Source organism: Myiozetetes cayanensis, unplaced genomic scaffold (assembly GCF_022539395.1).
Source record: "Myiozetetes cayanensis isolate MyiCay16 unplaced genomic scaffold, myiCay2020 scf7, whole genome shotgun sequence".
Taxonomy (NCBI): domain Eukaryota; kingdom Metazoa; phylum Chordata; class Aves; order Passeriformes; family Tyrannidae; genus Myiozetetes; species Myiozetetes cayanensis.
In genome coordinates this window covers 41,401,477-41,425,883 of record NW_026087964.1, presented here as the reverse complement: position 1 = coordinate 41,425,883, position 24,407 = coordinate 41,401,477, and the positions used below count along the sequence as shown (strand labels likewise).

Below are 24,407 nucleotides of genomic sequence, written 5' to 3'. Positions count from 1 at the left end.
ACCCATCTTCATTGCCTTTAAGATGACTGTGACTCCTTGTATTAATTACTTTCTTGATTTGAAAGGCTGAGTGCTTTTGGCATTGTTCTCTCCTGGCTGGAGTTTAAGTATAGCTATGCCCTTTCTGAGTTGACACTTAAGCAGTAGTGCTTTGTTTTAGCCTTACTACTACAGATACAGCTTTTTTTACAATTCTCTCACCCTGCTCTTTTTTCTATGCAGCTCCTCTCTCCACCGCATCTCATTACTGGCAGTAGTCTTGCCTCTTGCCAATACGTGGATTTCACTCCTCTGCCTTTAGCCCCGTCTCTGGTGTCTCTGTCTGCAAGTCTTGAATTAACGGCTCCCTCACGTTACTGAGCAGCTCACTGAGGCCAACCAGGCTGCAATACTGACCTGTCTGTCTGTGCTCTCCTGCCTGGACGTATTTAGTCTTTCTTACTCGTAAGCTCACAAATGTTGGCTCGTTCCCTTTTCAACCTTCTCTTTTTTTCTCATTCTGCCCTCTTGATGCATTTTCACTTAAATTTTTTAAGGGGAGAATCTTTAGAGGAGATTTAAGAGTTTAGAAACCCATCGCACAAGAAAACAAATTAATTTAGGTGCCTTTACAAAAAGGCAGCTACACTGACATTGCCATGTTTTTTGAAGTCTTTGCATTGAGCTCTCACAAGTCCTTGCTCCATACAGTCTGGACATGGCCCTGTGTTTGCCTGTATCTAAGAGTGACCACATGCACGTCCTCTGCTCCCCAGAACAAACTCCTTGTTCATATAATGCTCCTTAAAAATAAAAGCTTTGTGCACATCCTTCATGTGCATAAATACATGGCTACTTTCCTGGGAATCTTTTTTCCCCCCCCAATTCATATTACTGCTGAACCACCTTATCTTCTGGCAAGAGCAGGATAATATCTGTGTCACTAAAAGGCTGCATGTCCCTCTCTAAGTAATCCTGTTAGCACTTCTCTCACTACCACGTGTCACTTCTATGTTATTTTTCCTACAAGTGACGTGAAATTACAGCAGCCCTTCTACTGACCAAACAGTTTTTCCTCTGTGTCACAAACTGCAAGACTATACCATTTTTACATCTCAGCTCTCATTTCCTCTGGTTGTATAATAACCTTTAAAAAAGCAAACCCAATTATTTTCTAAAAACATACAACTGGTATAAATAGGGCATTCAAACCTAAACTCTAGTTTCATTTCTAGCACTCCATGGATTATTTCTGCTTCCTACTTTCAACAGAGATACAAACCATGTAGCTCAAAGCATAACTAGCACTAAATCTAAAGTCACACGAATTGCCTTTGTAAAACTTTAAGCTTATTATGTAAATGAACTGCACTTTTTATGATAGCAACACTTCGACCATTATATCCATCTTTTTGCTCAGCCTTACCCTCCTCTTTGCATTTCTCTCTCCAGAGAAGATTATCTTCAGCCAGAATTCTCCAGTAACGACATGTCTGGGCTGCCTGCAGAAGGTCCCTGGGTTCCAGGAATGACAGCACATACAGTGCCAGCTGTAAGAAAATAAGAAGAAAATGTATTTTCTGCACTGCTTTTGAAAAGAAAAGTGAAGTAACTCCACATATTATCACACATCAGGGGCTGAAATACAGAAAATTGAAACACTAAATTATTAAACAATCTCAGAAACGTAACAGACTCCAGTTTATTCCTGTGGGCATGTGGGAATGTAACAATCATCTTAAGTAACTAAACCCACACAGACCACATCACAAAATGATTCTTGTATTTGCAAGAAAGTAGATGTCAGCTGAAATCATCATTACGCTTTTTTATAGAAATGTAATCCATGTTACTGTGAATTATTACCAGAATTATTACTGAAGTAATTATGTCTATGTTATTTCAGCTAACAAATACAACAGAAGTTATTCTGAGAGTTGAACTAGAAAGTACAGCACTCGCTTTGTGAGCAAATAGGGATGTATGTTGTGAGGAATAACATCACCCAGAAAGCCCACACACAGAACAAGTAAATGTTGCGTGCAGCTGAGCTCAAAACCCCTCTGCAGCAGTAGGAAATACAGTGTATGTATCACTCATTTTCTGATGAGAATGCAAACACATTCTTAGGTGGTGTTACAAGGGATTTTACGGACTGGGATGCAGAAGGATCAAAGTGTGTAACTTTAGTACAATATGCTACCAAAACCACATGGGAAATCCCAATGAAAATAAACAGAAGATGAACTTTTCCACATGACAAAATTAAAGGTTACTGGGAGAATTCAGACCTCGGTTGACTTAACTAAGCCTTACTGTGAACACACTAACCCCCCCAAAATCTCTACATATATCTTCAGACATACTGAAGTCTTAAACAGGGGCAGAGGCATCTAAAAAACAATCCAAGATGCTAGGACAGCTATCATTAAGGGTATGATGACCAAGTACAGTTTTTCTACCTGACAGCAACAGTGCATCTCCCTAGTCATGGAAAATAAGTGTAAGATGCAGGAAAGTCCCTTTCACAGCTGAAAACTCTACCAAAAGAAAAATATTGATAAATGGTGATGCAGAGAACTACTTACATGCTGAAACAGTGGGGTCTTTGTCAGTAACTAATAGGATGCAGAAGCTGTCAAGGAAATCAGATCATCCACTTTTAGTTCTGCTTGCCATATCTTTTTCTGTTTAGGGTTTTGAATTTAATTTTCAGCTGAAGTTATGATATATATAAATAGAACCTGCCCTTCAAAGCAGCACAGACTGAAATTTAGTAAGGAAGTCATAACCGTAGGCTATTGACCTCAGCAAATTTTTGACCTTATTTTGTGAGAAACATTTACTTTCAGTAATTTAGACCAGCCAGCAACTGAGCAGGAAATAAAAATCCAGTACGTCAAAACTGTTTGTCTTTTGGTTGCACACACACCTTGTTTGCAAGTCATCACCTGCACCTCAGAGGGAGCATGTATAACTCCACATTTGAGGGACCTGTGTCTTAAATTATGCATTAGATCCCACAGGCATCCCAGGCCATACACCTGAAGAATCTTCCTCTGTTCCTACTCAGGGAATCAGTATACAGGATCTGGTTTAAAGCTCTCTATTACAGGAGCAACAACTGTACCTGTCCTTTTAGACTTTCTGTTTTAATTCCTGGCATGTAAAATTGTTGAAGAAGTGTTGTTCCCTTACACACATCACATAGTTTTGCATGTAGCAAGACTCAAACATGACACAGACCCTTTCCATTTTTTGCTGGATGATCCTCAACTGACAGCAGAGTTTGTTTAAATGTCACTTGTCCTATTTCTACAGATATGGACACTTGCTAAGATGGTGTTAATTAAACCTGAAAGCCAGATGATTCTAAACCAGGTTACATATGGGTAGCATTTATTTTAGACTATATTTATCTAAATAGTCATCAAGGGTCAACACAGCCCACAACTGACTTTTAGATTAGTAGTGCATAAAAGATGATGTTCCTTTGTCTCAGCTCATGGATCTAATTGTAAGAAAACTTCAGGTAGCAAGGATCTGACCTCTGACTGAACTGGATTTAGGACTGCTCTCTGCTGTAGTGTTAATAATACCCAACAGTAAGCAGTCTCTTGCCTTTGTCTTCACTCACACACAGGGAACCAATAAAATTTCTATGGTTGATTTCAGCAACACTCCACATCTGTTGGTTTCTAGACCTGATTTTCACAAATAAGTAATTTGAATAATTATTTCTAAAGTCTCAGCAAGAAAACAGGAGTGTTTATTTCAGATTAATTGTTTGACCGCATTTTTCCTTAGGAGGAAAGCAAACATTTTCTTGGTTATTTGGCTATTATGTTACTGTCTTTGCATTGCAGAAAACGGTTTTGAAGCAAAGCCCTCCCGTCCACATCATCTCCTTGTTCTGGTTCAGTAATAAAATCACTGCATTGCATCCAACAGCACTGGAGATAACTACAGATGTTAACGCAGAGCGACAACTCAAGGGAGCGTGTTCTCTTCGGCAGGGAAGCCTGCTCACAGAATTACTGACCCTAACAACTTGTTCGTGCCCCCACAGCTCAGCGCGTCACCCCCCAATGCAGCCAGCATTAAATAGCTGAGGACAGCACCACTTAGGAGATCTGGGTGAAGGAAAAGGAGAGGAGATGGTGGAGTCAGCTCGACAGTTTTTTTTAACCTGGTTAATTTTGGTGACAGTGACTCGGGGTTAGGAAGCAAAAATTATTTAAGCCAACTTCACTGGTGAAGTCAGCCCACCATGAAGCACTTACAATATTCTGGTTTCAAGAGGCAAGAAACCCACTAAAAATAAACAAATTAAACACGAGTAGTTTCCAATGGAATCAAGAAACCTAAGTGAGAAAGAAAATGTTACTGCTAAATAGTGTATCTTTTCTGTGAAGGAATTGTGAAAACTGAAATAATAACATGATCTTTAGTTACAGTGTAACTAGACCACCAGTTGTCTTAGTATTGCCACAAAATCATGCGAAGAGAACTGATCTGTGAGTTCCTGTTATCACTAGAAATTGCAAAGTATCTTCTATCTCCTCAAAATACAAAGTCTTGCTGTCTTTCCTGGCCTCTGAACTAAGGTTGCTTTGAGTAGCTTTTTAGAAACATGGCAACCATGCAGAGGTGCTACTGAACTCTTCTCCTGCCCCAGTGTCCTTTCCATTCCCGAAGAAGGCTGCTGCAGAAAGGGCTTCTGTAAATACTAATCTCATGTCCTGTGTACTGAGTTAGTACTCATTGCATAAATTGATTCCAACCCTTACAAATGCCAGCCAGCAAGGGAAGGCTGTGACACTTCCTGACATGTGAAGATATGACAGTATATAAACAGAAAGAAGGGTCTTGTACATCTGAGTTTTCAAAAATAGGATATAGACCAGAAAAGAATGTCAAGAAACCGAGATATGAAACAGTCTTCAGGTAATAAGACCATGTCAAACACAGCAACCAAATACTAGCACCAGAATATCTTAAAAGAACTTGTTTTGTATAGTGTTAGTAACTAAGACTTACGAAAGAATTAAGCCCTCATGAAAATTTTCATATAGAAAACCCAACATATGGTAGATCTGGCAAAAGATAATAAAACTTCATCCCCTCTCCAAACAACAAACATTTCCAAGTCCCTAAAATCAATCAAGGTCAGAAGTATCATTTCTAAATTAACTAAAATACATTTATTTAATAACCGCAGAAAACTGAGTTTATCCTCTTTCATATCCACCCTCATGTTCTAGTTGTGAGGACATCACGAATTACTCTTCTGTGGACAGCATTTAGTTGCACACGCTGAAATCTAAATCTTACTTTCTCTTTAACCTGATACAACATGATCTGATTTGCAGTAAAGGATTTACTGTAACATGTCTGCTTAATTACAGTTTGGCTTTATCCTTAGCAAGAAGTGCTTTTCTGGTTTTACTTTTGGTTTATTTGGTAGAGATATTAGGGCTCCACTTGTTTAAAATAAATTCAAAAATAACATTAACAAAACCCCCACCACTAAAAGGATTACAAAATAAAGCTTACACTTGCAGAATAATGTGCAGAGAGGTCTTACATCCAGAGGAAATTTTTGTGTGTGTTGCTCTAACAGAATTAGTTCTCAAAAAAAAGAAAAGCCAAATTGGCCCAATTAAGATACAGAGATATTTTTACAGCTACTGGGATTTTGTTTAAAAGGGTCATCTGTATTTCCAGGTATCTAAAGGATTATCATGAGATAGAGGTACGGTAATCTGAAATTACAGTAGCCATGTTATGGCAGTGTACCAAACTGTGACCCTCTAACATGAGTTTAAATCACCAAGATAGCAAAATTAGCATTAAGTTTTTAAAGATGGTAGCCAGTGCACTGCATAATCCAGTATTAACCTTTATTTCTCACCTCTTTTGGGAGCAAGGAAATGAAGTCTCTTTGAAACTGGGGCTCTATCACTTGCATCATGTGTTTTACTTGTGTTGGTTCACAACTATCAATGAGTTCATCTAAAGCAAGTAACTTCTCTGGTCCACTCCAGCTCTGCAAGGAAAAAAGAAGAAAGAAACAGTAAGCTTAGTTTAACACACTAGTTTGGTTGATATCAGTAAGTGCCACTGCTTTGCCAATAAGGCAAATTAGGCTTGCTCATCGACCTATATTCAAGCATATAAAAAGCCAAGAGATAAATGCTCATGCTAATGACACAAAAATGAGGAGTTAATCAACACAAAATATTCGAAATTACTACACTGATTTATAAGCTAAGAAAGGATTTGTTATACGCACACATACAGATTGGCAATTAAAGAGATAATAATATTTAGTAATAATAATTAAATTAATTAAGCTTCTTTTGAAATTGATGAAATCTACACACACGTTACAGAGAACGAAGGGGTTGCAACAGAATGCGTTCCCTCTCTGTCTTTCTCCATTGTGCATTCAACTGAGATGGTAACTTCTAACCTTCACATTTCAAATCTTGAAATGAGAGGAAATGAAAATAAAAAACTTTCTCTAAAAAGTACATTTGCCTACTGCCTGATTATTACTACAGTGTTTCCCTAAGCGACAATGTTGTAATTTCAGAATCCTGGCTATAAACCAACACATATTTTCTAAGTATCAATTTACACTTGAGTAAACAGGGAATTTTGATTGGTAATTTTCTTACTTCACATTTTTACTAATGGGCACCATAAAGTTTGAAGATTTTAATAAGGCACTCAATTGAGAGCATAGCAGATTAGGAGCATCATTTGTATAAAAAAATTAATAACTTAATATACTGCACATCCAAAAAACATGTCTTAAACTCATCTGTGCTCATCAAAGAGTTTTGATTTGTTATGTGAAAACAATTTAAAGAAAATATAATTTCTACAGGAAAAAACAACAACTACTGCTAACTAATTTAGCAACAGAATTAGAGCACGAATAAAGCCTTAGAGAGAAAATGAGACACCACAGTTTTTGAGAGCAGATTCACATTCATAATCTCGAATGTCTTCTAGAGTGACACTTACAAGTAAATTAGCACATACAAATGATATTACAGTTATGGTAAGAGGCTAACTGAAAAAAAAAAAAAAAAAAAAAAGGCAAGATACCTTACAATTAAGATTTCTGTATTAATCTGCCATGTACCTCAGGACCATTATTACTCATGCTCTAAATTTCTGTTCTCTGGATTTGACTCTGACAATTCACTCCGGTCTCCACAATACTACAATGTTTGTATACTGTGCAGTTTCTGCAGAACAATGAGGCAAGTGAAGAGGAAGGTGGAATTTCTGAAAGCGAATGCAAAGCAGATAAATACCCAGCTTTACTCAATGTAGAAAGATCATCATGTTGCATCATTTCTCCCTAATTAAAATGTCAAAATACTTGAAATGTCAATAAAAGCATCATTTACCCAAACGATGACCCAGGGGACTTTCAGGTGACCCCATTCCATCAGGCAGTGGAGGTGGCTTCAAGCAAGCCCCTGCCAGGGCCGCTGTGAGAGCAGCCCACGTGCCGCAGCTTGCTCACCCCAGTTCCACGCCCTCACTCTACAGCAAATGTGTGGCTGACACTGGACATCCTACCCTACTGGAGGAGGGGAAGAAAGTTCCTGACCTGAGCCTTTCCATGCACTGTTGGCAATTGGTAAAATAGATTAAGCTGGCAAAAAAAATATTCCCCATCCACCTGTGTGTATGTAGAGCGTCACCAAGGGAGATGAGGATTTCTGTGTCTCATATCCAATATCTCAGAATATTAAAAAGAAACAAAAAGGTCTCAGCCAAAGTTGCAGCAGTGCTGTTGTAAACACCTTTTATTATAAATTTCTTTCAATAGAAACATTTGCATCACATAGCAGTTCTCCATAAATCATGCACTGAAGAACTGTTTATCTCACCAACTTTCCAACTGCTGTTTGTTTCATTAACCCAGAGCTTAGCTGGCGTTAGGTACAAACGTTTGCAGTCTTTAATCTCATCTGTCAGCTGTGTTTGAATTTAGGAGAATTAAAAAGAGGGAAAGTAATACCTGTGCTACTTCCTTATAATCTAAATTTCCAAGGTCAGTCTACTTTTAATCTATAAGCAGCTACATTTACTAAATTAGAACTAGTCCACCTGAGGAGCATTGTTTGCTGCTGTAGCAAATGTTGCTAGCAGTTACCAACAGGTTATTGATTAATAATGTCACTGCACGCTATCTTAATCTGTAACTCCCTTACACTTACTTGGTTTTTAAAACGTAATACAGATCTGAAAAGAAAAGGGAAAAGATTCAAGAATGGGAAAGAGATGCTAATGACTAAAAGCAGCACTCTCTTTTATCAGGGGATGGGTACAGGCAGCTTCTTAAGGCTCTTTTAAAGCAATCAGCTGCTACAAAATGTTGTCTGTAGGACACTGTCCCCTTAGTCTTTCACTTGAGCAAACAAACCCCCAGTTACAGCCGGTAAAGGGTCTCTGAAGGAAGTGTCCGACATGGAAAACTGGGATGAAGCCTTGCCAGAGGAACACAACTGTTTGTGTTAACAAAGGCAAGACTAGTAAACTCTGTCTCTGTGCCCCGTAGTTTAATCCATTTGCAAAAAAATTGCATGTAGTTCATTAGGTGGAGAGGGTAAGGAGTAAGTTTGTGGCTTTGATAAGAAACAACAGGGAACAAATGTTGCAGAAGAGAAAGAAAAAGTAAATGCTTGCCAAATAGCTTGCAAAGGTTCAAACGTTGTAGATGACTGGAGACTTCTGAGCCATGTGGTATAGTGTCCAGATACCTTGGATTTCTACCAGGTAATTCCCTTTCAAATTCAAGATCCTTATAAAGAATATACTTTATCTTTAAAAAGCTTTTGCTTAATTGGTTTTCCTTGTCTTCATAGCTTGAATTTAATTTTAATGTAAAATTAAAATAAAGCTTTTATTATGGGCAGAGAACTCCCTAGAATAGGTAACTCCAGGATTCATTCACATAACCATTGGGAAGCCACCAAGGCCTACTGATCCTGTCCTTTGAGTGACTTCAGATTCCTAAACAAACACACATCCCCTTTCTTCCCATTTCTTCAGAAAGGTGTTGATTTGTGAGCCAAAGTCTTTTGGCTGGTTCAGACCATTTCCTCACTCAGTATTGCAGCTGATGCAACCATGGCACTACCTACCTGAAAACTATCCTTTCCTTCCCCCCTTTGTTATTGTGTGTAAATGTCTTCCCTTTCTTATAATCAATATAAACAACATCTTTGCTGTTCTACAACTTCCACCTCATCTGTCCTGTCTGACCTGCCACCTCTCTTTTTATCATCATCTGTTTCTGCACCTCTACTCTTCCATGGCCTATGCTTTTCTATCACTCAGACCTCATCTGCTGCCTTCAATTTGTACAATTACAGTTTGTAGCAATTATAGCCTTTTGCTATAATAGTTACATTAAGGACAATCTATTTTCAAGGGTTTAACTTCAGGGTGCTGTTCTCCATTACTAAGTTCTGTTAAAAGAGGTCTGTCATGATGAAGGCTTGCAGGAAGGGCTCTTCTTGGAGCCTGCTTCTGTTCAATTCTGGGATCAGTTTTCAAGGACCCCACCATCCTCCACCTCAAAGGTATCTCAATCTGGATAAAAATAGCACATAAGCACTGAAAGGAACACCATCTACATTAGCAAGCAGTTTGTCACACCAGGAGGGATTCAGGAGCAGCTGGTGCTGAAGCCCCCACATTAACCCATATCAGAGTCCCAATATCCAGTCTGGTCCCCTGGGCTGAACATTCGCGGTTACATGTGATGGACCCTGTCTAGAGGAGCTGTGACAGGTTCAGACCCTACATCCCTGCTAGAGGTTTGATAAAATAGGAATTCCTTCTGAAATCAGTTGAGTTAGTAGGTAACAAAACTGCCATGAGAGCCAAACCCATAAAAAATAAGCCAGGATGGTCAGGAGACCTGCTGTAAGTCTGCACTATTCCTCTGAAACAAACTGGTAACAGTGCTACAGCCAAGAGGGGTCTGTAGTTGTAGTGCAGATCTCTCCCAATAGGTGTGTAGGAAAGAAACACCAAACCCTTGACCTAGTCCCACCACAAGACACAGAGCAGAAAATGCTGCAATGCTTGTTATGATACAATCTTCACCACCTGCTTCACATAAGAGGTAGACTATTCAGTTGTACATTTTTTCATTCCCAAGTGTCTTTGGAAGAATAAGACATGGAGAATGGTAAGTAATTTGAATTTAGGTGGCTTAGCCAACTATTTATATAAAAAAAAGGGACAGGGCTCTTGCCAGCCAAAAATGGCAAAAGCATTTTGGACATTATCTAAACTGCTGTGAAAAAAAAAAATTGCTTCCAATTTTAGGTAAAATAATTGCATACACTTGTTATTCAAAGTGATTGCCTATATTAGTGTGTATGGAACAACTTTTCAACATCAATATTCCATGAAAATGCAATTTTTTTACACATTACTTAAAACACCCTAAGTATGTGAAGTAGGAAGAAAAAGAGAATGAGAGAGCTTAGTAATTCTTAAAGCAATACCATCTCTGACTGAACTTAGCATCCAGCTGATGTTTTTCCTTATGATAAGCAATTTGGTGACTTGAAAATAAAATTTCTTTGTAAAAATACACTTGGCCACCGAGTTTTAAAAATTCCCATACTGGATTTTAAAAAGACCTGAAGTCAAGAGCCACTGCAAACCAGAAAAAACAAATAGGTCTTTAAGAAATTAAATGGTTTGGATCTATTAAAATGCTTTTCTTTTTTTCCTTCTAGACTTCATAAAAATCAATATCCAGCTTTATTTTTAAAGGGCAAGTGCAACTACACAACTGTTTCTCCCTTCTGAATTATTTTGTTACTTTCAAAATAAAAGGCTTAGATCAACTAGAAAACATAGTAGGAAGAACATATAAGAAATAATAAAAAAAAAAATTATAGGCCATCTTAAGTTTTCTTAATATTTGCAGAGTGGTCTTGTTTTATCTGAAAAGATAACATATGAGAAGGACTGAAGGCTAACTACAAGTGAGAGTCCTCAAAATAACTGATAATCACTGGTCACTGACAGCTGCTATGGCAAAGAACAGTTCTACCTTGAAATAGTACCTATGTTCACCTAACATGCCCCTGAAAATTTAGGTTTTAAATCAATTGGAAATAATATTTAAGTATAAAGTATGAGTGCTATTAAGCAAGCCTAGTGAGTACACAGTACATGAAGAAAGCTCTCTCATTCCTGTTTCTCTACAGGACAAACTTTGTACTGCAAGAATGATGCTGCATATACCATTTAATCCTGCCCTTTGGGCAGAGCTAGCTCCCCTATGAATGTGCTTTTATCATTTGGCTATTTAAGACTCGCCCCTTTCATGAAACTCATGTGAAAAATAAGCAGATAGAAAATGAGGAGGCAAGTAGATGTAACACTGAGATAGAAAGCTTTTGATTCTAAAATAAGAGGTTCCCTTTGTGAATACAATAAAAACCTATCAGTGACAAGATGTGATCAATAAGTGGTACTCAACAATCTCCAGTTAGGAGAGACCCCTCTCCTTGCCCCTATTTCAATAGTATAAATCAGTATTTAGGCATTTAGTGTTACAACTAAGTATTTTGAAAAGTTGAAGTATCTAATTATATACTTAGTAAAGCATGTTTTCTACATTACAAACTGTATGTTTGTCTACATAGACAAAATTTTCACAGGCTTACAGACTACTTTTCCTTATCCTGACAAAACAGTTGATAGCATTGTTTTTCCAGTCTGCACCACTGTCTCAAACATTCCAGCCTTTCAGAATCTTTTTTTAAAAACAACTATCAATAACTATGAATCTTATGTGAAAATACATGTTGTACATTGTTGATAACAAAATAGCTTTTGTTAGCACCAGAGTTTTAACATTACAAAATGTTAAATACAATGTAGTATTACATTACCATAAATACAAAGTACCATTCAAATATGATTCTTAGGGGTTAAAAAGACATATTTCTATGAACAGTCTCAAAAAAGATACACCATAGTAATTAAAGGTGAATATTTTTAAGAAACTGAATGATGTGTACAAGAATCCTAATTTCAAACTTCCACTGGTTTAAGCAGATCATAAATGCATTAAAAAAAGAGGAAAGAGGTTCTACATTATTATTTTAATGTTCAGAACTGACAGTGATTGAGATCAATGGTATTATGTGGTAGCATGAATCAAGCCAAAAGCAGGCTTCTGCCTGCAAAATTGTATGCTAGCTACTGTATATTTCTCTTCTATTTTTGCCTGTTACAGTACTTGAAACAATGCCTGTATTTGTTACTTACTCCTTTTGAAAATGTTTTTAGAAGTAACAGTTTTTTAATCAAGATAGGAAGACATATTATTTCCATTTTTCAAATCCATGACTGGGACTCATGCCTGCTTCTTAAAAATACAGAGCAAAATGTACAGTAGAGATCTCCACAATACAGTTGAGGAACAGAGGCAGAGAGAGGCCTGCCCCAAACTGTGTTTGTATTAACACACACAGAATTGGTTTAGGTGCTCCCAGACTGGTGTCCAGGCAGATTTCAGTTTTGATCTAAGCAAGTGGTCCACAGCACTGTCCTTCATATCTCTTCTTTTGTCAGGTAAAGTTATTTTTTTAGGTGCTGTTGAAGGTGGTTCAAAAGATACAAAAAACCTTTTCCCCTCCTCCCTTTGCCTGTGAACATGGCTGACATGTTCAGTACACAAAGATCAGTAAAAATACACATTGAGTTTCCTTTTAATCTATTTTTGATAAACTTTTCTTTCTATTCTTGGAAGACACCAGACTTATGACAAATCTAGTGCTATACCTGCACTGAAGCAAACCATGCACTAAAGCTTACTAGTCTCGAATGAAAACTTCTCAAGTTAGCTTGAGGCCATGAATGTAGCCACTACATGTTGACAGACTTGGCAGAAAATATGAAAGCACTAAACAGGAAGGGTTATTTTATTAAGAAACCAGCGAAAGCCGTTATTTTTTATCAACCTCTACAGTAACTTGCTGAAACGAGGAACAACAATTCCTTAAAGTTGACGCCCATTTGTTTCTGCAACAGAACACAAAATCAACGGCAGAGGCATTCTGGATGTACAAGGAGGACTGACTCTGCTGAAGCAATCTCCCACTTTAACCATGGGGGTGAGATGCTTCAGATATTCGTTTCTCTAAGCACTGGTTACCTGAAACATTTTCAGCCATTCCTGAAGGCCCGATGGTGGCTGCACAGATGTAATGCGGCGGCGCTGCTGTCCCTGGCCATTGGCTGCCCTCAGGTCCCCAAAAGTAGTAGGTGTGGCGGAACATGGCACCAGCCCCGTAGTACTACGATACAAATAAAAAGTGACAGTCATACATCAAACATTAAGGAAAACTCAGAAGTCTATTGCAGAACAACAAAAAAAAAAACCTAGTACATAATTTGCGACTATTACTTAAACTCTTTAGCTTCGTGGAAAAGTAATAACATGAAAAATTGTGCTGCTGGTCACTCAAGAGGGTAGTCCCTCACTTGGATAAATCTGCCTGCACTGCAGTGCTAACTCTCCAGCTTGGGAAGAAACGGGGATCACCCTTCAACGCTGAAAAATTACCACTCCATTAATTGGCCAGCAGGTTGCCTACAAAAATTCAGGTTTATATATTCCTTTCCTTGCCAGGGTACGGTACTTTCCTCCTGGGTTCCACTGGTGCCTTCTGACTAGGGATGTAGGAAGCCAGAGCTCAGAGTCTCACCTATTGGTGAAATGTACTAGTGTTGCTTCATCCTCAAACAGAAAATAAAATAAAAAAAAAAGTATCTATTTTTAGCTCTTAATATATTTTGTTGACAAAGAGCTAATAATATCAAGCAGTTCTAGTGGTTTAGTGGTCTAGAAGCAGTTCTAGTGGCTTAGTGGTCTAGAACTGGGCTTTGAAATACTCTATACAGTCTTTTAAAGTTTGCGTGTTGATGGAATGACAGAGGAATTAAAAGGGGTGGGGGGTGAGGTGAAAAGGGAAAAGAATCCAAAGGTGCTTTCTGAATTAGCTTGATTTTTTCACTCTGACATGTTAAAAACCAGCTCATTCATATGGGATGGAGCTTTTAAAAGAGCTGGGATTAAGCTGCTATTGTGGGAATCTAAAGAAATACAGCTGACTGTGTTCTCTGGTTTGGGCTTTTTTTGGGGGTTGGGGTTTTTTGTGGGTTTTTGGTTTTTCTTTTACATAATGTAAAGCACTTCGTTCACAGAATACCAAAGTTGTATTCCCTAGCAGGAAATACAGAACCCTGGTAGTATTTGCATAAGCATGAAAATTTTAAATACAGTGTAAGACTCTGAAAAACCCTTTGCTTTTGTGTAGGATAAATCCAGCTTTTTTGTGGGTATGAGCTTATAGGTTTTACTGATTTTTCAGTGGTTACAGGAATAGTTTTAAATGATGTAAGGTAAGTTCATTTTAATATTTACCTCATTATGCTCTACAAATATTTCACTCTACTCTTCCTTGTTCTGAAGGACAACCATAGCATGTCCTAACATTTACCCAAACTGGTCAAGAAAAGTAAAGATTGGTTTGAGCAGGCTTATTTTTAACTGTTCATTTTGCTGAGTAATAACAAAAACAGAAGCTGGTATAAAAATACTGTTTCAGAGATGAAGGATACTCTTAATGGCATTTGGTTACTTGCTCTACCTGTTATATGCAAACAAAGTTCATTGGGACTGTTCAATTTTAAAGAGTGCCTGATCCTAGGGAAAATGGAAACAAGCAGGCACAAGAACTGCATCATTTGCTTAAATATTATTTAGATAAAATCAAATAATTAAGAGAGAGAGGATAGGATGTTATTTAGGGATTCTTGTATGCCAATAATGACTCAAAATCCAAGGAACATCAGTTAAAAGTATTTTTAAAATAAAATGTGATATCACAGCTTACTCATTCTCATCCCCTGCACAGAGATCCAGCACAAGGCCTAGCATTCAAGGTCCAAAGTAAGGCACTTGAAATTAGCTTTTATTGGATCTGAGCAATACGTAGCCTTGAGCTTGCCCCAGTAAAACAGTTACGCTTTACTTTCATCTGCTGTAAACTGGTTTTCAGTCAAAAACAGTTATACAAAACTGAAAGCCTCTAAAAGCCTCTTTCCTTTGACCTGAGTTTGTATCACAAGACACTTGTTCATGCTTTATTTTTCACAAAACATTCCCCTGAAACAATCAGTCAGGTTTCTGTGGAAGCTGGACAAGTCCAGCAGTTCCTCTGCATCTGACACACACTTGACAAAGTAGTTGTAGTTTCTTTGTTGCTGAACTGTTTACTCTTCTGGGAGTGTAGAGAACGGCATGCCACCTGAAGAAATGGTGGTCAACAAGGGAGTTCTTCCATTAGACCGACTTAGAAACTGGGAGAATGTACCACCTTGAGACTTGGGGGGATGTGGAAGCTGCAACACGTGCCTCTCAGTAAAAACACATCGCCTCCTTTAATCTATTGCACCATTTACACATCTGCAAAGCAGTCCTGTGACTTGTTGCCTAACTTTTCACTAATCACCTGATAAACCTCTTAAAGGAAGAGAAATAAAATATAAATTACTTTTGAAAGAGCCATCAGTGACTGAACATTATTATACCGTGTTCAAAAGAAGTACTATTTCCAGACAGCCTTGGGAGGCAAGCGCAATGCTTTTGGGAGGGACGATGCTTATTATGCGGAAAAAAAATGTAAAACAGTGTACATTCAAACAGGATGGGAAGCAGTGTGACATCCAAGCACACTTATTATGTCCGCCACTCCTGCTCATGGTTAGGAGTGCTTTACCCCACAAAGCCCCTGACTGGAACAGCAGCAGGTATTTGTGAGATTTGGTACCATTCAGGAGTAGCAAGGAAGCAGACTAGAACCCGTAAGTGGATAACAAGTACGCATGTGTTCCTCTAAGATCAGATGGTCTGCTCTGCCTACATAAATTTCCATTCTCTCATTCCTGTTACCATAGCAAAGTGATACATTTGATCTCAGTTTGTAAGAGTCTTGGGGTTTATCATTATGTCCCTTTTTAAAAATCTGATTGATTTCATTACCAGGAATGCTTCACCCCTCAAAAAGTCTCTAAGTAAATGGGCACGCTATATTTAGAACGAAACACAAACCTCAACCAGAGAAACGTAAGTCTGGCTACTTCATTAAAACTCATCTTCAGTTCACATAATTTAAATTAGCAAAGCAATATACAAATGCTGATACCACCTCTTCTTTGCTTTACAGTGCTTTTAAGAGGAGTTTAATTAATCAGGCTCAGCAATTGGAAAGACAGGATATACACAGGAATCAGGATCCAGTGATCTGTTATTGCATTTAATTACCTTGTGTATTCTGAGACTTTGCAGGGTTTCTTTCCCAGAGAGAAAGAACGGACCTCGGAGCCATGGTCCAACTTTCTCTTCATCTGCAAGGTGAGGGAAAAAGAGTAACAACACGGATTTAGTTACATGACCAGCCTTACTTATGTTTACTTCCGTAAAATTTATACATTTTTACCTTCTACTTTAATACACTTTAATTTACTATCCGATTTCAACAAAGCTGATGCTCACAAAATGATTTAAAGCAGCATTTTAGTTTTTAGATTCAACAATATTTGATATATGTTTTATAGAGTGCATGTATATATTATTGCTATTTAATAGGGTCCAAAATCTATTGTAATTACATTCTTTTAAATTCCAAATTTCAAATGTGAAAAAGTGTGCAGAACTGTGTTAGTTTATTTACTAAACTGTTCTCCGATTTTTTTCCTGGGAAAGGAGTGAAAGAACTAAACCAGAGCCCTTGATTCCTTGTGTTCAGGTTCATTGCTAAGTCTCTCATGGAAATGGTTAAATTTTAGGTAGCCTGCTTGCACTATAAACCATATTTATATTAGGGCCTGGAAAAAAAAAGACTCTTTTCTTTTTTCTATCCTTTTATTTTAAAGTTGTACATCGAAAACATTTATAAAACTGCAGTAAAACTGACTGACAGATTAACCAGTATTTTTCCAAGAAGGGTAAGGATGAAAAATGCTACACCCCAGTCCTGAATGTCACCCACAATTAGATATGATCAAAACCAAATAATGAGCAGGGCAGCTGCTAAAAGGGGAAGCCAGACTGCAAAAATTACCAAAGAGATGGAAACCAGTGAAAGCCATATTTATCCAGGCAGACAAATAAAGATTACTTTCACATATTTGGATAATCTTTAACCACAGGCTTTTGGACCCAATGAGATATACATATGCCAAATGCAACTTCTGAGATTTTGTTGGTTTTCTTTCTTTTTTTCTTTTTTTTTTTTCTTTTTGAGATGTGATACACCAAAGCAATTAAGCCAACTGAAAATGTTTACTGCTGTTTACAATTGTGGGCTGCAAAATACATAAACTACTTGTATTACAATTCAGACTTAGTATAAACATTTGCTTCCTTTTTTTCAAAATTTCATGTTTAAGATACAGTTTAAAAGTTGTCATCTTTCTTACACAACTGATTTGATCTTTTTTAATGTTATATTATAACACATTTAACCATTTACTGTATCAATCTACCTACTTAAAACAAAACACCCCAAACCTAACAGGATTCTTTAAAGCTTATGGTCCACGTAATTTTGCTGTGATTTTGGGTTTTATACCTTTATGGCTTTACCTAAAAACAGTCACTGAAGATCTTGTGTTCTGCTTCATTAGTGATTACAAAGGAAAGCTAACTAAGGTTACCTAGTTTCATTTTTACAGTAAGAGTTACAATGCAACAGAAGAGCCTGCCTTGTAGCTGTGTTTTCTTGCCCATGCCTCACATGGGACACTCCACAGCATTTCACCACACAAGTATTCAGCCAGAACCACCCTGCATGCTGCCGAAACACCAACCTCACCCTCGCTGCTTCCCCATGCCCCAGGAGGCGCAGCCCCTGGTGCTTCCCCCAAGAAAACCAGTTGTAAGCATCAGTGAAAAATAATGGATACCATCTTTTATCGTTGTGCTAGATGGGTGAGCCACCAAAATTACTAGAAGCATAAATAAGATGTTTGAGCATGAATACCAGTACTTGATGATAGACTTTTCAGACAGAATTTTTCTTGTTCAAGGAAATTTTTTATTTCTATCTCCCCTCTCTGAGAGGTTATCATCATCATATTCCTGTTCTGCTTCCAGAAGTACACATTAAAATAAAAAGTAGGAAGGCTGCAACAGAGTAATCAGCTCTGGTGATTTACTCTTTTGCGTTAGCAGAAAAAACAATATACGTTACGCTGCCTAATAATGATTTCACCTGTTTCTTTTGGTCAGGGATTTTTCAAGTATTTTAGGCAACTTTCACATGGGGTCCACCACACAGACTGACTTTTAGCATCTCAAAAGGTGCTAAGTAAATACACGGTTAAAAATGCCGTTTAACATATGACGAAGATAAAACTTTCTCTACAGCAGAGTGGTCTAGTGACAAGATTCAGACACCAGCAAGGTCTCCGTGTAACCAAAAAACAGAAACCGTCGAGCAAACATCCCTCTGAAACATTTAATCTGTCGCTAGGAAAACACAACTCCTTCACACAACATTCATTTATCGAAATAGCCGAGATCGCCTTATATTAAAAAATAAGAATAATAAAAATATTTTTTTTAAAAAAAATTAAAGAAAAATAAAAGAAGGGGCAGCAAACTGCATTCCGCATCACCGCCCGCCACCCAGCGCTGGCAGCGCTCCCCGGCAGCGCGCTGACTGCAGCTACGGCCGGGCGGCAGCCCCCGCCGCCGGCGCGTCCCCGCCCGCGCACCGCCGCCCTCCGCGGACACCGCGGCCCCTGCCCGCCCCTCCTGCCTCGCCCCCGCCCTCCGCGGCCGCGCGCCCGGTGCGGGGCGGGGGAGGGGGGCAGGCGGCCACTCACTTTGTAGAAGATCATCTTGAGGGTGCCGTAGAAGCCCATGGTGTCGGCGCGCTTCCCCTTGCGCGGCGGCGGCGGCGCCCCGCGGGCCCGGCGGCCGGGCAGGCGCTGGCAGTACAGCCCCTTCTCCGGCAGGTAGGTCACCGCCTCCCGCGCCGACATGCTCGGGCACGGCGGGCGGCGGCGGCGCTGCTCGGCCCGGCTCGCCCCGGCCCTGCCCTGCCCTGCCTGCGCGCAGCCCGGCTCCCCTGCCCGCCCTGCCCGCCGCCTGCCTCCGCCCGCCCCCCGCGCCCGCCCCGTCCCTCCCTCCCCGCCCGCCTCCGCAGCGGCGGCGCGGCACTGCGGGATGCGCGGCCGGGAGGGACCCGCGGGCCCCGCCGGCGGGAAACCGCCCCCACGCCGGGGAAAGGGCGAAAAATTAAAAACCAAAACCAGCGCTGCGTAGGTTGGGGCTATTTCCCCCTTTTCTTCCCCCCCGCTCTTCCTCCGCACCGCCTCCGAGGCAGGGGCTGCCCCTCCAGCCCTCCCTCTGTTCCCCCAGTGCCACACGCTCCACGGTTTTCCAAGCGGGAGCAAAATAAGCTCGTTTCCACTAATTATAATTATACCGTCGCCCTCGGCGGGCCTGGCTGGGCTCGTCTATGACTGCATTCCGTGGACAGACGCAAATTAGTCCTTCAAAAGTGCGGGTAATTTTAGAATAATTTGAAATGCACTACAGTTTTGCCAGGGAAAAAGATGCTGAAATACCCTCTATTGGTTAAACAATAGAATAAACGGGGTTTGAAGATTTAGGAGTTGAAAGACCCGAATCCAAGAATTATGTAATATTCATTAAAATACTAATTCACAGCAGAGCCGCGGCGGAGCTGTCAAAGGCAGGAGCGGGGCCGGGGTTTCCCCAGCAGGGAGGCAGGCAGCCTTCCCCGCGCACCTGGAACAGCCTGGGCGCACACGCGCTCCCTTCTCCCGTACAACACAGCCCTTGGGCGGCACCAAGCCATCTTAGCTCGGGCTTCAAATCCTATGCAGGAATCTCACCTGTATTTCAGTGAAAGCAAAAGGAAAGCCCTTGGTAATTACTTGTTACAGAACTCTCCTTTTTTTTTGTCATTTCCTACTCTGTGCACATCAACAAATCTGTCCAATTCATCCTTACGGTTCGACTCAAGGGCATTGAAGTTCCTGACATATGGCTGAGCTCTCAGACAGACACCTGCAACCAGCTGAGCAGCTAGGCAGCTTGTTTTTTTAGTTTCCATACAGACAACTCAAAGAGTCTTCGGCTTCAGCAATTTTTCCTGTTTTTTTCCCTCCCTCCTGCAAAGTTTTCTGTCCAAGTTCAGAGCAGAGAATACCCTGAGCATGATCTAAAGTCCCAACGTTCCCCTATAATTTTCCCCCAGTGCAGTGAAACTGGAGATGCCCAGCAGCCCTCCAGACCAATGCACTGAAACAGAAGCTAACATAGTCAGTTCCTGCTGACCTGAAGTGAAACCATCTTTTTATCACCCGAAGCAGTACAAAAAAAGGTTCTACCTTTATAGAACACACATCTAAAGGAGTACTAAAGTACTTTCTGCAAAACCCATTAGCTTCCTCATTAGTACTTTAAAAAAAAAAAATTATTACTACTTGGTAATAGCCAAGTGTGACAGCACACTCAGATAAGGCAAAATCACTATGCCCATAGCACACAAGATCCTGCTCCTACATGGTTTTATGTATCTCCTATCCTGCACTGAGTTCTCATAGTCTTTTTCATCTCCCAGTGAAAATGGTTCTGCCCATCAAACTCTGGTATTTATGCCATTATCCATTGAACTGCAGTGCTGTATATTTTATGAGAACAAAATGGTCCTGAGTTGACTTCGTACCTCAGATATGAACAGAGCTGTACATATCCCGGGAGGCTATTACTGTCTTCCTTTACTGGCACATCACATGCAAAGGGGAAGGAAAAAAACCCCATAGGCTGCATATACACATTAAACAATCACAGGAAGCAAATTAATACCCAAATCATCAGAATAAGAAAGAGTTTGAACATTGTCGCTGTGGGGACTTAGAAGTACTTTATATATGTGCATGCATAACGCCCTGAGACGCTTGCAGCTATCTCTGCCCCTTCTCCCATCAGTGAGTGCACTCAATGCAGAGGGGGGATGGCTACTCTTCCTCCAGCATCACAGCGGGGACTGGCAGGAAATCCTCAGGGATCAGCCTCTCCCTCAGCCCAAAAGCAAGTGTAATCTGACAGCACGGCTAGATTTATCTTTTGAACAAAATGTGCTTTGGAATTAAGCAGTCAATGAGTTGAATAATAATTAGAAATTAGTATTTTCCTCTTTTTTTTGGAGTACTACTATTGTAGATTACTTGTCTTTTGATAATGATTGACAGATATTCTCTCATGGTAAAAACCCACTGATTTAACTGCTAATCTCCTTGCCACAGTCAGGACCCATGTAATAACCCAAAAATCATTTTCTAGTGGTAGAAAACTTAGTATGTCAGGTATTTATTCTGCACAGAAGGTTTGGGGGTTTTCCTAATTTTAGATACAGATACCACAGACAGATTTTGACATTTGAACAGTGACCATCTTCCATCTAGCAGTCTGCTTTTCTCAGAGCAAAAAACAAAAATTGCACATAGAGATGGCTCTGGCTCTCACTTATTTAGTATTTTTCTCTATAGTGGTTCCACTTTTTACTCTCTACAAATAAAGAAACATTCCCTCTACCTCAAATTAAGTTTGATGGTGTCTGGGTAGTTGCAACTTTAGTTGAGTGTCTGCTCTTGCCCCAGATGCCTAACAATAGCCTGGGCTCTCTCTGGTTGATGGAGAGGAACATGCTCTACCAGAGGCTAAAGGCACTTACTATCAGACTACTAGTCTAAATTCCTGTCTAGAAAGGACTTTCTCTCTCTCCCTTGACTTTGAGAACTACCCTGTTCCCAGAAAAATTTAGTGTCATGAATACACCACACTCTCTCTTGTAATAAATTAATTAAGGCTTTGCAAAAGTAGTGTGGAACTGCCCAACCCTGGAGACTGAGCCACGCTGCAGATCACACAGCTTCACTCTGCACCTTTTGGGAAAACACAGGGGTGAAGGCATAAGACTCCAAACCTCTATATGCTTTCGAGACCCTGTCAGCAAGTGGCAAAGATGATGCATCCATTTACATCTCTACAGGCATTAAAAAAAAATATTTACTGCAGTAACATAGTATGCTCTAAGAATACTTAATGGTATAAAGTACATGCTGATCACAAATTATGGTACATTGAAGAAGACTACAGTTTATAAAGCAGTGTTAAGAAAAAAATCAAAAGTTGCCATGCTTTTTTCCCTATTTGGTATATATTCAACTTCAAATGTTGGTCTTATTTTTGTTTAAGCTGGAGATAATTTTTCAAGTTCTTACAACCACAAACAGCATACAATTCATGACATTTAGAAAAATGTCTATACCAAAATTACATAGTTTTCAGTGGACACAAGTCCAATCTTATTTCCCGTCAGTACTGCCAACTCTTAATTAAAAAAAATTCACAGCATCCAATTCTTTTCCTGTTGGCAACATTTCTAGCACCTTTACCAGTTTGTCATGTGGCATGCTGTAATTAAGACCGTCTATTACTTCTAATGAAAGACTAGAATGAATTACAGAAATCACCCACAGAGCTATATAATCCCCAGAAGAATGGAGATTACAGTGCAACAGACCAAAGAAACAACATTTTTTGTGGGTTTTTTTTTTAGTTGGAGAAACATTTTTGAGTGGAGACACCACAGGATGGTCTGGTTGTGGTAACGGCCAGTCAGCATTTTGGAAAAACACTAGTGTTTAAACCATGGAATACAAAAACTGTAATTGGCATTTCACATACACATATGTGTTTTAGAAGCATAATGTGTGCAGGAGGAACTGTGGAGCAATATGGTTTGGTATCTCCATTAATATTGGTAAATGCATCATTCAAGACAGTGCCAGAAGGGATTCTGTGTACTCTGCACATTTAGCAGACGCTTAGCAGACTGACTCCTTTAGAAATACTTCAGAGGGATTTTTATGTGTTGTCTAATAGGATTGCCTTTTTTTTTTTTTTTTTTTTTCTATCCAGGAAACCAAACATCCTCATTGGGTGGGGCCAAATCCTTAGCTGTGCAAGATTTACTCTGGACACAGCAAAGATGATCTGGGAAAAACGGTCATGCTCAGTTGTTTTTGCCTTTCTCATATTTGGACCCACTTAGGTTTTAAACACTCCCCTTCTGCTTGGTAATCTAGTTTGGGCAGCTGCAGCAGCCAGCACTTTGTCTTCTACATTCGACCTATTCATCCAACTACATACTTCATTTAATTTGCCAAATGCTCCCATTCAGGCAAGAATCTGGCCCCACAGAGAGTTACTTCTGCCATCTGCTTTAGACATTTAACTACAGCTTAGCTTAGCACACCTACATTTAAAAGCCTAAGTTCCCATTCAGTCAATGAGAAAGGCACATGCTGGAGTCCAACACGTGTAAGGTCTCAAAAAAGAAGAAAAAAAATCCCATACGACATCAAGCATTAAACATGTTCCAAAATAATTTAGGGCGGGCTTTTCCTCTACAAAAAGGCATTGCTATTATTGTCAGATCTCTTTCTTTCTGAACTATCATGAAATTAAAGAAGTGACCCACTGGGATCTTGGAAATCCCATGTTCTCATGGTTTCTCCCAATTCAGTTTCGGCTACGCTAGCCTTAGGGGCGGGCTGCTGCTATGTTGAGTTTTATTACATGCATCCTAGGTGCAGAGCTGGAACTTTTTATGTGTAAATTCCCAATCTGTGGGCATGGCGAGACAAAGTTTTAGGACACTGACCAAGTAAAGAACACTGGAATACATAACAAATTTCAAGGGTATGGTGCGCAATGCACCTTATCACACAGATGCAACCATCTGTTTGTGTAGAATATACCATTAGTATTGATGCGGCAGAACAGACTTGAAGAAATGAATTTAAGTGCACCAGTTTCTGACCAACAGCTGCTACATTCCAACTATGAGGTAAGAACAAGAGCAACTTGGCTCCCTGGAAGCAGTTTAGATAGAAGAATTTCTGCTCAATTTACTTATAATGCCCACAGCAGGCTTAGAAAGGTCCACTCCAGCATGTTTGCCTCAACACACTTACAGGAAGAAATTTATGCTTATGATCTTGTGTAGTTCAAGTGTAGTACAAGCAAACCTGGACATTGCAATGTGCATGGATCAGCAGCTTACTGATAAATGACACATTTTTGTAGTATTGGTGAACTTAAGGTTTGGGATGAAGTAGTGTAAGCATCAGGAACTCTATTATGGGAGGAAGGACACACAGAGTCACTACAGTAACTTGCATGAAGTCTTCCAAAGCTTACTTAAATGGAGTGGAGAATACGTATTACAAAGTATGATAGGTAACACTGA

The 24,407-nt window shown here is 39.6% G+C and overlaps 1 protein-coding gene across 2 annotated transcripts in view; it reads right to left on the bottom strand.

Annotated features, from left to right (window-relative positions):
- FBXW7 (F-box and WD repeat domain containing 7) overlaps positions 1-24,407 on the bottom strand; it is a 182,070-nt gene that overhangs the window by 14,169 nt on the left and 143,494 nt on the right. The window contains exons 1-5 of one of the 2 annotated variants that reach the window (XM_050338045.1): positions 18,943-19,143; positions 16,376-16,458; positions 13,202-13,343; positions 5,894-6,028; positions 1,406-1,529 (exon numbers count right to left, since the gene is read on the bottom strand). In XM_050338045.1, the coding sequence (XP_050194002.1) occupies positions 1,406-1,529; positions 5,894-6,028; positions 13,202-13,343; positions 16,376-16,458; positions 18,943-19,101 (643 nt within the window). In that variant the 5' untranslated portion in view covers positions 19,102-19,143. Of the gene's footprint in view, positions 1-1,405; positions 1,530-5,893; positions 6,029-13,201; positions 13,344-16,375; positions 16,459-18,942; positions 19,144-24,407 lie in introns of those variants that run through there. The other variant, XM_050338044.1, reaches the window with a different exon arrangement.